Genomic DNA, 16,244 nt, shown 5'->3' on the forward strand with positions numbered 1-16,244 from the left:
TAACTGCCGGCACTACCGGGCTCCTCCTCTTTCAGTGCCTTTTCCCAGTTTAAAGCCTGAAATAACTGGGAAAGGGCCCTCTCCCAGGAAACATTCCCCATGTCACTGGGTGATTGGTGCACGATGCCACGGTGCTGTGTGAGACTGTGCCGTGGTGGGGCTCCCGGGGTCACCGTGCATCTCCTCACCTGGGGTGCCGTCACCCCCACCCCGGTGTACCCCTGCCTGCCCCAGAGAGGCCTCCGCTCGGCCACGGGGCTGGCCTGGGAGCACCAGTGCTGGCATCGGGTTGCCCAGTGAGGACACTGGTTTGCCCATGGGTAGCACTTGGTTGCCCAGGGGTGGCACTAGGGTGCCCAAGGGCTGTACTGGGTTGCCCATCGAGGACGCGGGGGGGTTGTCCAGGGACAGGATCAAGCTGCCCAGCAAAGGCACTAGGTTATACAGAGTCTGCACTGAGTTGCCCAGGGGTGGCACGGGGTTGCCCACCGAGGGCACTGAGTTCATAGGATCATAGAATGTCTCAAGTTGGAAGGGATCCATAAGGATCATCGTGTCCAACTCCCTGCTCCTTGCAGGATTACCTAAAACTAAATCATACGACTAAGAGCGTTGTCCAGCCGCTCAACAGTTGCCCAACAGCTGCACCTGGTTGCCCAGGGGCTGCACAAAGTTGCCCAGTGAGGGCAGTAGGTTGTCCAGGGCAGGAACTAGGAAGCCATGTGAGGGTATTTTCTTGCCCAGGGGTGTCACCGGGTTGCCTATTGAGAGCACTGGGTTGCCCAAAGGCTGCATCAGGTTGCCATAGCGGCTGCAGGGAGTTGCCCGGGCAGAACCCTGAGAACCCTGCGCCCGTGGCAACGCTCCCCTGGTCCTGTGTCACTGACACAGCACCGGGGATGCTGCAGCACCTGCCGGTGCTGCCACCAAGCCCGACAGCACAGCGGCGAGTAGCAGCCTTCCCGGGCACCCCCAAACCCCCAGAGCACACCCCACACCCAGGCAGCTAAGGGTGAGTATGTACTTCAAGTGGGAGGGGAGGACTAAAAAAGCAGGTATTTCTCCTAATCACCCCTAATATCTCTTATATCATCCAAATGTACCCAAACTAAGTGGTCGGGGGCTCCAGTTGTATGACCAAGTTCAGGGGTGGCAGAAAGTGTCAACCTGGGATGGCTTATCCCGAGGGGGATGCAGGGGTATTTATTTCAGCTGGAAATGCAGGGAAAGGTAACCCCCGTCCATTCCCAAGTTTTTTTCCTCCCTTTCTTAAATGTCTGTCAGTATCTGAAAGGGAGTAACTTATTTGCAGGGGTGGGAGCCAGGAAAGCCATCTCCCACCCTCTGAATGCTGTTTCTCAGGTATAAATAAGTGGCAGAGAGCTAGGGAAAGTGCAGTCGTTTATCCCTAGCAGGGACAAAAGGGCTGAAGTGACTGGTTTGTGGGAACCGGCACACACAGTGGTTTTTGTTGGACCTGAGCACAGACATTTCGTCCTCGGTTCTGCCAAACTGGCTCGGAGGGTCGTGTTTGCAAAAGTTTTTTTGCTAAATTTGAGGGTGTGATTTTCCCGCTGCCTGTCCCACAGCCTCTTCGGCCAGGCTGGATCCTGGGGCGAGACTCGGTGCCCGCAGCTATGCTGCTTTCAAGTCAGGTACTGGGGCAGCCCATGCCAGCATGGCCAAAATTGGGCAAAGCTTGAAAATACAGTCCTCAAAGTTCAATGATTTCCCAGCTGCAAGCTGTGCACTTTTCCCCTCTGACTCATCCCTATTTTTCTCCGATTTGCCCTAGCTAAAGGACCTGTTATTCTCCTGCATTCGCTGTTTATTTAATAGCTGCATTTTGAGACACTGTCCATCTGAATGCATCAAACCGTTACCAGCACGGGTGACACAAAAAGTCTCTTAGGTCACCTGTCCCCATAGCTAGATGTTGGAAAACGTGCAGTTTAATGAATTGTGTGGTCTGCTCATCACCTGGCGCAAACGGGCACGGCTCCGAGAGAGTCAATGGGCTGTGAGCGTCTGGCATTAAAGAGGGTTACCAGGGGTGTACAGTAACAGCAGCTCACAGGCAGAGCCTGCCTGTCTCCGTGTGCCTCCCATCAATTGCCTTTCAAGCTTTCCAGTAGGAAACCATGACTCCTCGGTCCTGCCCTTGTGTAGAGAGAGGCGTTCCTTGTTGCAGAGGTGACTAAAATGAAAGAAACTCTCTTTCCCAAGGGTTTTATGGTTTTAAAAATAAGTCAGCCTCTCTCAGCTCGCCTACACATGCAAATTGATCAGGGTAGCCCAGGAGGAGCAATTAAACCTCGAGTCATGTGATTGCTTGTGTGGACGCTTTGTTCTAGAATAAAAGCAAGTTTATTTCGTGCAAACATCCCATTTTTAAAGGAATAAAGTTGATTTCATGCTGTCATAAATGAGATTTAGCACATGCTTCATGTCAAACCCCACTCCCATCCAGGGATCTTGCAGCGCACTGGTGTCCTAATCTTTCACTGGGGCTCTGAGTCAGATTGGGAGCAGTGGGCTGGGACGGTGTTAGGGGAAGGACACGTCCCTGCAACGCTGCAGCTGGCTACAACAGCCATAGGGACTTATTCCTGCCAGTGGGTGACACTTGTAACCTTCCAAGAACTTCATACCGAGCACAACATACCCTCCTGAGTGCCCTCAGATTAGGTGTGTTAGGTACATTTGGTGGCCCTCTGCATTATATTACTGATAACCTCAATCTGAAAAGAGCAATAGCATTCGCAGTGCCGTATGCAGTTATTAGTAGCAAAATCTTCCTGTGTGGCCATTCCTCCTAGGGTTACTGCAAGGCTGGCGTTTACGAGCTGCTCTGAAAAGACACTGTGGGATATCTCCTTTCCAAGCGCATTTATTTTACATCGGGTGAGCCATAGGCTTTTTTTTCCTTTGCAAGTCAAGAGATGGCTGTTCTTTTTAGGTTGAAATAGGTGGGGGTTTTTCAAATTTGTATGTAGTCCTGCAAAGCTCAGCTCACCTGCAGCCTCGTCACTCGAGCATTTAATGTAAGTGAAGATAGAGATGATGAGGATGGAGTCCCTCGCACACAAAGTGTGCTGGGTTGGTAGCAGCTGTGTGTCCAAAGCTATTGGGGCCGGTAATGGAACTTTTAAAGAGAAAATTACATCTGGAGTACTATAAGATCAGCAGATATGCCGGCCAAAAGAAACACGAACAGCAGAGAATCAGCAACTACAGTTTCACTGGATTGACAGATTTAAGGAAAATGAAGGCATAACATCTGTCATTCTCCTTAGCAGCCATGATTTGTTTCTCTCCACATCTCAAGACCTGACGCTAGATACTAACAACAAAGTCAAACCCTTATATATACAAATGCTTGGGATGCTGTCAGAAGGGATTTGCTTTCGAGAGTTTTAGGCCTGTACAGGCGATGTGTGGGTGCTGTGTGCATCGCTGTTTGTATTATAAGTTGCATGTGTCGCTGTAAGAAATAACGCAAGTGCAGGAGCTTACTGAGTGAGGTTGTCACCTTCTGTCTCCTTTGTGCAGGACACGTACCTGAATAGCAGCATTCAAAAATGGAGCTGGTTGGTTCTCCCTTAACAGCAACGTACGCCCATCCAAGATCAACACCTACCAAGTTTCTGCCTGCCATCAGCACCATGGCTTCAAGCTATAAGAACCGTTTTCCTTACTACCCCTTGCGTCAGAGCTTCAGCCTCCCCTGGATGCCCAGCGCCTACTATAAAGCAGCTGCCATCAACCCAACTTTGGCTCCCTTTTCCAAAAGCTCCCAGGGGTTAACCTCCAGCAAGATGCTTCCTTTTGTTTCCAACAGAACAAACCTCTTCACCTGGTACACCCCTGACGACTGGTACAGGTCCAACCTGACCAACTACAAAGAGTCGGAGGTGTCCCGGCACAACGCAGAGCGTCTGAGAGTCGATACCTCCCGCATGATTCAGGATAAATATCAGCAGACAAAGAAAACACAACTAGAAAGCACCAAAAACCTGGGAGAACGTGTCAATGATATTGAATTTTGGAGATCGGAACTCTGCCATGAGCTGGATGAGATGATGGGGGAGACCAACGCACTCACAGACATGAAGAAAAGACTGGAAAGAGCCTTGGCCGAGACAGAGGCCCCTCTCCAGGTAAGCACCGTGTCCAGTGGGCTACAAGCTGTAGCCTACTGCTGAAACATCTGCAGCCATTCAGACGTCTAATTAAGTTTCATTACAGCTCTGTAACATCTAGAAAGTTTTTATTAAGAGACCATTAGTTAAGTTAGTAATAAACAAATCCCTTGCCATCTGCTGCATTCCCTCTCAGCACATGCTGAGCACATCAGAACAGTATTTGCTTAACCAAATATTTTTATAAGCGGTATACCCAAAATCCTGGTTTGGGAGACAAAAGCCCATGTCTTACTACGAGGCTCTGGCAAGGTCAGCATCAAGCCTGACACAGGTCCCTGCATTCAGCTGTGGTTGCACCAGGGACACGTGTGCTCCCTCATGTTGATTTAATGCTGATGTTGCAGCTCGGCTGCTCGTTGTCAGCTAAACCAGCTGCCCTGGGCACTTTTTTCCCCGTGCTGCTCTCTCTGTGCCCACCTATAATTTCTTTTCTCTTACATTACTTGAGGTGGGGACCATCCCTATAGGGAACCCTGCCCCTGCAGCCAGCAGTGATGGCATGTCCCCAACAGGTTGCTCAGGAGTGCTTGCTTCACCGGGAGAAGAGGATGGGCATCGACCTAGTCCATGACAACGTGGAGAAACAGCTCTTCACAGTAAGTTTGGGCAACACAGATCATGTGTTAAAGCTATTTTTACCTCAACTGCCCTAAACAGGTTTTGCAGCTCTGTTCCCTAACTGGCTCCTTAGTGCTGGTGAGGTGCTAAACTCCTCAAACCCCCAAAACCTGCTGGGCCAGGGGACGTTCCCCCACGCAGGAGCATGCCCATGTGGTGTGGGTAAGACTTGCCCTTACAGAGAAAGGAATAGCTGAAAATCAGCTGTGTGTTTGTGTAGCATATCAGGGCCCTCTGTCCCTCTTCAAGCAGTTTGTGAGACTGTCCTGCCTTTCAGAGCCCCGCTGGAACAAGATCTATACGTATCTATACCACATACACACGATATAGCTATATATCTATATCACATGCATGTATCTATATATATATATCACATGCAGATTTGGAGAAGGCAGCACGTGCCTGACAGCTTGTCTGGTTTTCCCAACTATATTAGTTGGTCTAATAAAAGATATTACATCTACCTCCAGCTTTGCTTTGCTCAGAGCAGCGTGGCCGCAGTAGGACTGCCGCGATGTGTGCTTAGGCAATGTATTTTATAGAAATCATAAAAACGTGCACTCCTGCCTGCCTTTATACAGTCTGCTTTACATTACGAACAAAAAGCAAACGCGACGAGAGTCGGCACAGAAGATGGGATCCTAACGCAGGGTACAGTGACATACAATCACGGCAAAGGCATCATGAAACTGGGAAGGAAATCGCAGCCCCTGGGACTGTGAAGCCACTGCTCCGTTAGAATATTTTTTCTTATGAGTCAGGCCCTAAAAAATTAGATTAGTTTAAAGGTCATGAGATTTTAGGAAAATAATCGGAGCTGGTATCTCCATAATGGCATTTTGGATTTTAAGTGTTTAGGACACATTTAGGCTGTCCTTTTCAGCTGGCTCCTGCAGACAGGAGGGCTTAAAAATTACTGGATTTGAAGCACTAATCACCTGCCCCCAGTAGCTGGGGCTTCACAAACGTAACAGATTTGTGTTGAAGTCATGTGAGCTGAGAGCAACACGTGCCTTCCTCCTGTGGAGCTGAATGTTTCTTAGAAACGCCTGGGGATTTACACCAAAGTAAAGCCCATCTCCTCTTGTACCACATGGATGGGATTTTTCCTGGGGAGGAGAACATTTTGGGAGCAAAAAGGGCAGATGCTGATTTGGGAATGGGGGTGTGTAGCGCTGCTGGTCCAGGGAACCACTATGCCTGTTCATACCAGGTCAGGATCTGTCCCTGTCCATGCAGTAGAACTAACCAGCACTTGACACTGATGTCAAGATGAAAAAACACTTATCAACCCACCCTGAAAGGGAATGCAAAGGCCACGGCTGCGGCCACAGCACCCTTCTGTCCCAGCTCGGTCGCTGCGCGCAGGCTCAGCTGCACAAGCGAGTGCGCTGGGGTTGGGGGGCACTTTCTCCACTCCCTGCCTGTTTGCTTTGGGCAGAAAGACAAGCAGGCAAGTTCTTGCTGTGTGCAGGGTTGGAGAGGTCCGAGGGGACGAGTGTGACCACGATGGTTGAGTGTGGACACTGACAGGGTCATGTTTTGCCTTTGCCCAGGAAGTCGATGTCATCAGGTCATGCCAGGAGAGGATGCAGCAGTGCCTGGATACGGCGAAAGCCCAGCTCGCGTAAGGAGGAGCTCCTTATCTCATGCCGTAGGGCTGATGTGCATTTGCAGTTGTGATGTCAACCCCCAGCAGACCCCCACCTCTACCCGCACCCCGCAGGTGGAAAACCCATGCAGGCTCCATGGGAAGCGGGCAGTGATGCTCGTGGGAGGACATAGCTGCCTGGGCAGGAGCTGCAGGGAAGCGGGATGGGGAGGAAGCCGTTCCACCCATACATCTCCACCGATGGCTGTTGCTTGTGTGTTGAAGGTCCAACAGGGTGGCCCAGCATGAGCTGGAGAGGGACCTGGTCAACAAGCAGGCGGCCCACCGCATCGACGACAAGTGCCACCACCTGAGGAACACCTCCGATGGCATCAGCTACTACCGAGGGGTGGAGCGGGTCGATGCCACGTGAGTGCACGCCGGGCGGCACGTGAGCACTGAGCCTTCCCCGGGATGCACGGTGCCTCTCCCTGGCAGGGAGCTGGTTGTCCCCAGCCCACTCTAAAGGCGTGTGTCCCTGCATGGCACATCCATCCTGCCTGGAGACGCCCACCTCGGAGGGGCCATTTCTCTCCGCTCACCATAAAGGTAGCACAACTCTCTGCTTTCAGCTGGATGCCGAACATCCAGAGGGTGAAAACAAGTCCCACCAAATTAAACATTATATCAGAGTTCAAAGATCAGCCTGAAAATGAATTCAGTTCAGCACCTCTGCACAGCTCATTAAGTTTATGCATATTTTCAACGATGTGTCAGTGCTCGCCTGAGTGCTCTTCATTGACATAAAGTCTGAGGGGTTCACCCCAGCATGGAGAGGGCCTGTCAGGGAGCCGAAATGACACAGAAGATAAAGAAATAGAGAGCATGGTCCTGGGATAGAGTTCAGCTGCTTTCGGGTGTCAGGAATTCAGCTCGGGGTCTACAGTAAATGAATGGTGACCTAAACCAGCTCTCGCAGAGATATGCCCTAAGTGGCAAAGGGCTAAGGGAATAAATCTGCTTCTCACACAGACGCATGCAGTTTATGGAGGGGCATAGATTGATTCAATTTTTCTAACGTTTGAATAATTATTCACAGTAGAGCTCAGACATATTTAGACAGGCAAATGAATTGCAAAGGATTGATGCTAAAATTCAGAGGGGGGTAAAATGTGCCGAGGATCAGCATGTTTTAAATGGAGCTTATGTGGTATTTAAGTCTTTTGTTGACCTTGTTCTGGACTACTGCACAGGCGTGAACTTCATCCTGAATGCACACATAGGGAATCGAATATTATCTAATGCTCGTTCAGTTTAGTATGAAACTGAGATAAGTTATGAGCAAAATGAATTGACTGCAATCTGTGCGTTGTCATGAAGCTGTGAATCACTTGGCACTTAAATGCCTCAAACGTGTAAATGTGGGGTCTGATTAAAATCTCTATTTTTTCTGGGTAAATCTTTTGTTCGTCTGAGCTTTCATAAGTATCATAGTTGTCTTCATGAACATGTCTTCATTTGATAAGCATTACTGAACAAAGGGTGTCCAGATGTTTCACTTTCATGTGGTCAAATTAAGAGCGTAGATTCCCATTAAGGCTGTGCTTAATCCACGCTGCTCCCCGGCAGGGGCCATGCCTGCCCACGTCCATCTTCAGCAGCACGGGCTTACCGAGGGCCTCTCCTTTCTCCCCCGCAGGATCTCGGTGCCGGAGTCGTGGGCCAAGTTCACGGACGACAACATCCTCTGCTCCCAGAGCGAACGGGCGGCCTCCGCCAAGCTGCGGGACAACATCGAAAACCTGCTGGTGGTGACGGCCAACGAGATGTGGCGCCAGTTCAACGGGGTGAACGTCGCCTTCACCAACCGCATCGCCGAGACAGCCGACGCCAAGAGCAAGATTCAGACCCACCTGGCCAAGGTAGCCCGACCCCCTCCCTTTCGGTGTGACGCTGTCACTTCCCCGTGACACCTCCGCAGTGGGACCCTCCATGCAGACCTGGCCCAAGCAGAAGAACGGTCACCGCAAGAAGCTGGTTATAGTATAATTTTCTGTTTGAAACTCAAAGCACTTGGGACTTTCTTCTTGGAGCAGGATGAGTTGGCGCTGAAATTTCATCTCAAGGGATACTGTGTTTTGCTAGTGCCGTCCCAGCTGACAGCCTGGCAGCGCAGGGATTTCCAGCAGAAAACGCCAATGCTGGTTGCATCTCCTGGTAGTTACTTCAGAAGCGCTGGCTGCCCTGCAGAAAGTCTTTGCTGGGCCTCTGCTGGGGTGCCTGGCGGGGAGTTTGCAGGCTCGCTTCTCCTCCAAGGACATGCTTTCAGTCTCAGTGCTCTGTGTTTGCTGCACGTATGGTATCCGTGTGTTTGCCCTGCCAAGCAGAGATCAGTGACGGGCACCTGGCTTGGACTGGAGGGTCTCATGGAAAGCTTCCTGAAGAGTGCTCGACACAGTATTGATTAAGTGAGCGGAGACTGGGCTTGCAGCACTGCGGGCTGATGCCACATCCTTAAATGAGGATCCATTAAAAACCTTCTCTCTATTAGTTGCTATTGACGGATGATCAGTTCCTGCAAGCAGTAATTTTGGGAAGCTTGTAATTCAATAGATCCGTCGCTGCTCCAAAACCTCCTCTGATGTGAGAGCAACAGCAAAGGGAGGCTTTTCCCTGAAGAGAAATTGCCGCTGGATCTGTGCCTTGACATGTGGCAGAGTGACAGTGGTCTGAGCCCAGGGTCTGCTTATTAAACTTGTTTTTTTCTGCAGACAGACAGGAGAAAAGGGAAATGATGTGGTCACTTGAGAATATATTTTTTTAATTTACGCGTGTGTTTCTTTTTCACACCAGACACTGCAGGAAATCTTCCAGATCGAGATGAACATAGAAGCCATCCGAAAAGCCATTAGGGACAAAGGGCCTCCATTAAAAGTGGCTCAGACCCGGCTGGACGAGCGCACGCGGAGACCAAACGTGGAGCTGTGCCGGGACACTGCCCAGCTCCGGTAAGGCAGGAGCGCAGGGCCCGCAGGGTCCTCGAGGAGTCACGGGTGGTAGCACTCAGGAGCATCACTGGATGACAAAATTAATCTTTTTTTTTTTTTTTTCCCCTAAATAGTCCTTCCATAAGTGCGCTGATATAATCAAAAGCAATGAGCAGGTATCCCAGCCTTTGGGTGCTGGGAGAGCTCTGCACCCACGAAGGGGGCTGTACACTGTGGCCGGGTACAGCCCGATGCCACCCCATGAGGGGCTGGATTTTTCCCACTTGGGTAAACCTCGTCTTCTCTCCTGCCTGTTTCCCGGCGGTTGGGTGTGCTGTTTTTATGGATAAGGCCTTTACTCTCCGACAGGCTCGTGTTGAGAGCACTTAGCTCCTTCCTTTTTGGTAACTGCAAGAAAAGGTGCGCCATATGGAGAAGCAGTAAGGGCTGTCCTCTCCTCCCCTCCCCTGGGGACACTGTAAATCCTTTCCAAGGACATAGTGAGCTCTTTGGGATTGCACCCCAAGGGGCTGTGGAGGAGCAGGCTGCCCTGAGTGCCCAGCAGCACCCCCTGCGAGGCACCCCGCACTTCACACCTCCTCCTGGGAGCCCTCTGGGCATGACTCCATGTGAAGCCTTTTAAAAGCAATTTAAACCCAGCCCCAGAACCTGTTTAGCATCTCGCACGCCATTGTTTTTTCCATCCTCCACTTGTTTCACATTCACTTTCAGCCTCTCCCAGCTGTCCTGTTTTGCTGTGTGTGCATCCGTGGGTGTGGGGAGGACCCCTGCACGGGGAAATCCAGGAGGGTGAACCAACAAACCCGCAAAACCAAACGGGAACTTGAAACCACAGTTGCTCATCCCTCTTCTCAGTGGCACGAGATGCTCTGGGATATGCGGCTGCGCATTGCCGAAGCCTTAGAGCAGACTTAAGCATGCCTCCCCGCTGAGGTCCGGAGGAGCTCTGCCCTCAGCTTTCCCATGCATCTGCCAGAAACGGGGGGTCCAAGTTAGTCTGAGCACGCTGAAGGGGGAAATCCTGTGCCCAAAAGGCCCGTCAGCAACGCCATGCTAGAAACCACCCCCGTGATGGGACTGTTAATGGGGGTTTCTTGCTGTTTTCCAGCCTTGTCAACGAGGTCCACGAAATCGATGAGATGATCCAGAGCCTTCAGCAGCGGCTGAGGGACGCTGAGGACACGCTGCAAATGCTGGTTCGTGCCAAGTCGGTCTTGGAACATGACCTGGCCGTCAAAGCCAACTCGCTCTTCATCGACCAGGAGAAGTGCATGGGGATGCGCAAGACCTTTCCCAGCACCGTGCGGCTGGTGGGTTACGTTTAGGCTGGGCTCAGCTGAACTCACGGTATCTGTTGCGGGAGGTACTCCCAGTTTTGCTTGGATGCATTCCCAGTTTTGCTAAGATGCTTTGAAAATACACGATTAGACTTTCAGTTCCTGACGAAAGCCCTGAGTAGAAATTAAACGATCACTTTGTGTGTAACATGGTCTACCAGGATTTTTTTTTTCTCCTTTTTTTTTTCTCTTTCCACTGCTCTTTCACAGTGTGCCAGAGAGTAGCTGAAAATACCTCGTGTGCGACTAAGAGTAAATCCACCCATGGGGATTCATTCCTACCCTTCTAATCTGTGATTTTAGGAGAAAAACTGTCGTGTCTTCCTCCTTTTGAGTCTGTCTGATGTGGAAAAGCACAAGGGGAAGTAAAGTCAGTTGTTAGAGTAATTAGCTGTTGAAATCCATAATGTATTTTTAATGGTGCAGCAGAAGAAACACAAACTAACCCGTAAAGCCTTGCAGCGTGTTCTGTTCCTAAATAGAAAAACTTGCATTTTAAGCTGATTTCTAATGATAATTTTCTTGCTTTTGAAAAATTTTAAATGTCATCTAAAATGTCAGTGCTGGGGTCTTAAAACAAGGAAGTACTTTCGACTAGCTAATTGAAGAAAATGCTGTGGTTTTAATTTTGGTGAGTATGGATTGGTTCCTAATTTAACCTCTTGCATGTAGTTTGTTGGTGGAAGTACCAAAGCACTTTGAAGATAAAGAAACGAATCGGTCCTTAAGTCAGCCACCCTGACTGCCATGGTACCTGCTCTCTTGCTGTAAATCAGACCTATTTTACCAAGTATTTGAATTTTCAGAGGGATAATTCTTTAATCAATCTGAGGTTCAGTATGAAAGTCTCTTTGCAAATTGTCTCCTTAGACTCGTGTGTCACTTAGACACTCTTGAATCTTTTAACCTAAGCAGAGTTGAGCTCAGCCTAAAGCCTGCAGGCACCAAGATCCCAAAGGAGGAGAAGCTCAAGTCCCTTCTCCTCCCTCGGGAATCCAGGGCATGGACCTCTTGGCCCAGGGTGGGGGCTCTCGGGAGCTGTGAGCATCGTTTCTTGTCTCGCGTCCCCAGGTGACTCCACCTCAAAGCACGGGTCCAGACAGACCTGCCTGCCCTCCCCGCTCTCCCAGGGGCAGCCCCCGAGAGCTGTAACCTGCGCCGAGGTCCTGCCCTGGTCTCAGCATCTTGGCAGGATCTCTCTTCACAGCAGCAGCCCTGAACAGGAAGCAATTGTCTTTTTAACCTTTTTTTTTTTTTTACTAGCACTTTTGTTTCATGGAGACTAAAAATAGGTTTCCTCTACTTTGTGTGTATCCTGGAGCCAGAGCCCGTCGGAGACAGCAGCCGCTGTTTCTAAAGAGAATATACAACTGTAAGCAGGAAAAACTGTCCAGCTCATCACACCTTCCCTTTCTCCACCTATCTCCCTCCCCAAAATAAGTCGATGGCATGCTGAACTCATAGGGACTTCCAGTTTTTGTTAGCATCCTCGCTAGCCTTCGTGCTGCTTTGTGCTGTTGCTCTCCCCGTGTTCCTTTACTGAAGACTTTCACAAACCCTGGTGATTTTGGCTGCTCTGCTGTTTTGAAGCCCCGCTCCAGATGGCTGGTTTTCAGGCAGAGCTGCCTGTTTTCTTTTTTGAGAGATGGGCACCGTGAATTTGTCCCCAGCTGAGCACTGGGAAGTGGAGGCACCCATAGTCCCTTTCTGAAAGGCTCATGCTTTTAAGTAACTTGAGCGAAGCCCTGGCATCAGTGACAGCTTCACATTCATTTCACTCCCACCTTCATTTTTGAGTCACATAAAAAAAACTATCTGAGCTCCATTTTGCTATGAGGGCATGCTGATAACGGTCAGCACTCAAAGTCTCCTATTTTCTCCAATTTTGCTTTCAGAGCGCCGCGAACACTCATCTTTCCCACTAGCCCAACTCCTTTAAGGCTTTCTCCTAATTGACAGTGTTTATGTGGTGTCGCAATTATCCGACTCTAAATTTTATCTTGCCGTCCTACCCTCTCGTTGCTTCTTTACACAATATTGGCAATTCATTTCTTTCCTCCATTTGAGCCATGACCAGAGGAATTTCAGTTGCAGCTTCTCTAATTTCTTTCAAAATACTTTCCGCTTTCCTGCAGCAGATTTCCCAGACATTAGAGAATTGCCAGGTCCCTTTGGGGTTTCATTCTCTCCACACCAGTTTTCCCTAAGTCGACAATATTGATGTTACTTCTGCTGGTAGCTGATACTCTAAAATCCCCCCCAAGCAGTTTGATCGTCTAATCCTATGTGTGCTTCAGTTTAAGTCTTTCCCCCCCCTCTGCTGGTAGCTGATACTCTAAAATCCCCCCCAAGCAGTTTGATCGTCTAATCCTATGTGTGCTTCAGTTTAAGTCCCGTCCCCCCCCCCTCCAGTGTGTCCTATGCACATTCCATGACGGGAGCCAGCCCTGCCACAAAACTCCTGTAAAAAGGGTCTCTGGGGAGAGAGTTTTGGGTGACGTTCCAATAGACGCGTGGCTTGTGGCAGGGTCTCCTGCACAGAGATGGATTTGCCTCCCGTGACTGAGCTGCTGGTGAGTAAAGCTGCTCGGTTCAACCGCTGCAGGGTTGGTTTTGGGGTTGCAGCCGAGCAGTCTCTCTCTTTGATGTATACCAGGGGCATTAAACAACTGTCCTGCCTTCCTGCTTCTGATGTGCGAGATGCCTTTGCTTTCGTACCCTTAAAAGATTTGCTTTCACAGATCAGTTCTAAATAGCGTCCCCATCTGCCTCAGCTGCCTGATGTGACGTTTCCTTTCTTTAAATGCCTTCAGTCTGAAGAACGATGTGCCTGCTTTTATTGCTGTTTATTGCTGGTTTATTGTTGGCTTTATCAGCCAAGTTGCTGAGAAAGTTTGTGGAAATTCCTTTGCATCCCACAGCCATATTCCCACCCTCCTGCATCATTCCAATAAACCCTGCAGAGCCGGGTTTGTAAACTAATTGTTTACTGGCTGGAGGAAAGAAAATAAATTAATAAAACCAGGACAGCGTTGCTTCATGCAAGCTAAGCTTCGTGTCAGTCCAGGATCCAGCTGAACAGTCAAGGCCAGTCTGTCAAGAAGCTATTCAGAAAGGAGGCTTGGGTGCTTTTGTTGTCTAAGAAAAGAAAAATCGTTGAATGTCCTGGAGGAGTCTGATATGAATTTGGGTGAAATGAAAGCTTGCCAAAAAACATGCTAACAGTATATTGCATAACTAATGCAGATTATTATGCTCGAGGGAGAGAGAATTCCCAAAACAGCATCAGCAGTCAGAAAAAAACCCAAACTCATTGTTATTATGGGGGAAAAAAAAAAAAGAGAAGACTTTGGCAAAATGCTAAGGAAAAATTGGGCAGTGTAGGATCATAGGAATGGCTGTGCTGGCTCGGACCAAGGTCCAGCAAGCCCCAGATTCAGCCTCTGACAGAGTCAACGGGAGATACTTAGATAAAAGCACCAGAACAAGGCAAGCACCCTGTGATACTTTCCCAGTCTACTTTCCCAGCTTCCAGCAATTAGTATCTCAAGGACTTCCTGAGCTGACAGGGCTGTCCTTGAATTTAATATCCCCCGATGGATTTGTTTCACATGATCTTGTTCCAGTTGTTCTTTGAGCCCGTGCAGACTTGCAGCATCCACTGTGTCCCTCAGCAGGGGGCTGCGGGGGACAAGAGCATCATCGTGCTCAGAGCACCGGCGGTCACTTTCGGGACCCTGGAGGAGACGAAAAAGGGGCCAGACTTAGGACTGCTGAAGCCAAAAGTCTAAAACTCAATAGCTCGGGAAAAAAGGTAGCTCAAAGCTGTTTCAGATCTGCATCCTCTGTAGGTTCCACACAGGAGCTCGCAGAGGGTTGGCTCCATTTCGATGCTGTCAGCATGCAGGAGATGAGCACGAATCACAATTTCTGAAAGTATCTGAGTATGTCCTGAGTCAAGTCCCAGCTGGGACCCTTGGTTGGTTTTTTTGGCTTTTGGAATCAGTGGGTAAATTTTGGTTTCATTGAAGCCAGTGGGATTTTTCTCCAGCCTGTCTCTATCAGTGATGACAACTGGCTTGGAGTTGGAAGTAAAAAGCTGGATGAAGTTGGTTTTTGGGCATGAATGCAGACAGGACTAAAATATTTTATAAATTCTTCTTGGTTTGGTGGAAGACAAATGTCAGGAAAAGTAAGTAAATGTCTCCAAGATGTATTAGACCTCTTGTTTTAGAAGTTTGCTGAATTTAAATGTCTCCCCTTCCATTTTTTTCTGCTTGAAATGGCTTTTCAGATAGCCACTCCACCCATTTTATCAGAAAAAGTAAAAACCACTCTCTCAGTGCGTTTTGATCCAAACAGCATTTTGCACTGGAGAAAAGGCCCGTTCCTCTCGCAGCCCTGCCGTGGGGTAGCCGTGTGGCTCAGTAACCCGCAGCGGCACCCCTTCCCGGGGCACGGCGCCCGCCGCCTCCCCGGCCGCCTGGCTGAGACCCAGCCGCGCTCGGTGCACAGCTCCGTGTGCTGGGGAAAGGGCAAGATCCTGGCAGCCCTCTGAGCCCCGCTCTTGCTGCCAGCTGGGGACGTGCTCTCAAGGTGGAGAGCCTTCCCCCAGCCCTTCAGCTGGAGATACTTATTTAGATAGTTATTTCTCTCTGTGTATACGTATTTTTTTATATATATATATATATGTGTGTTGTTTGGGAGAGCACTATAGGTTCTCCTTAAAATGCAAGTCGAACCTCCTTTTCCTAGTTGCACAGTTGTTTGAAAACAGGATTTTTTCCCCCATTGTTCTGTTCCCAGCCCCACGTGAGCCGCGGCTCGCTGATGGCAGTGCAGATTTCTGCCCCTTCCCCTTTGCATTTCAAACCCTCCGTTGCTAATGGCCTTAATCACCAGGGCAGGGAACAGGAAGCGAGTCCCTAAAATCGTGATGACTGAGTGAAGTCTTGGGGTTAAACAAGTTCATCCACCAGAAGACATACAGAGAAAATCTTGTCTTTTTGTGTAGTTTGAAAATGCTTGTTTTGAGAGTGGTTTCATTCACCTGGCCTGGGGAAGGGGATGGTGTACGTGTACGCTGGACCGATGGCAGCAGAGCCTGTGATGTGCTGGTTCAGGTGATGCTGCAGACACAGTTAAACGAGGCTTAGACCCTTTTCAGCGAAGTCCTCGGTCTGTCACTGCCTTGTCAGATTAGCATCTGAGCCCCTTACAGTGATCTAAAAACCACTTTCCCTCCTAAATTCTCATTATTTTATTCTAGAAATTCAAGCTGAAGCATTGTAAGAATTTAAAGTGATCCCACGGAATGGATTCAAAGTGAGAAATCCACATTTTTTTTTACCCAGTGTTTATACAACCTGTCAATCTTACAGTATTCCCAGCACAGCCTGTGGCGAATCTTGTTTGTACACAAAACATTTTTCAAATTTATTGTGGCGCCTGCTTGTATTTAGGCGGTGACCGCTGCTAGCCACAC

At 49.4% G+C, this 16,244-nt stretch overlaps 1 protein-coding gene across 1 annotated transcript in view; it reads left to right on the forward strand.

Annotated features, from left to right (window-relative positions):
* TEKT3 (tektin 3) overlaps positions 1 to 10,846 on the forward strand; it is a 68,802-nt gene extending 57,956 nt beyond the window's left edge. Inside the window, exons 2-8 of the mRNA XM_009284977.1 lie at positions 3,553 to 4,160; positions 4,718 to 4,801; positions 6,380 to 6,450; positions 6,700 to 6,843; positions 8,114 to 8,336; positions 9,268 to 9,422; positions 10,531 to 10,846. Of these exons, the coding sequence (XP_009283252.1) occupies positions 3,582 to 4,160; positions 4,718 to 4,801; positions 6,380 to 6,450; positions 6,700 to 6,843; positions 8,114 to 8,336; positions 9,268 to 9,422; positions 10,531 to 10,747 (1,473 nt within the window). The 5' untranslated portion in view covers positions 3,553 to 3,581 and the 3' untranslated portion in view covers positions 10,748 to 10,846. The remainder of the gene's footprint in view (positions 1 to 3,552; positions 4,161 to 4,717; positions 4,802 to 6,379; positions 6,451 to 6,699; positions 6,844 to 8,113; positions 8,337 to 9,267; positions 9,423 to 10,530) is intronic.
* The last annotated feature ends 5,398 nt before the right edge of the window (positions 10,847 to 16,244 follow it).

This window comes from Aptenodytes forsteri, unplaced genomic scaffold (genome assembly GCF_000699145.1).
Source record: "Aptenodytes forsteri isolate BGI_AS27 unplaced genomic scaffold, ASM69914v1 Scaffold186, whole genome shotgun sequence".
In the NCBI taxonomy this organism is placed as follows: domain Eukaryota; kingdom Metazoa; phylum Chordata; class Aves; order Sphenisciformes; family Spheniscidae; genus Aptenodytes; species Aptenodytes forsteri.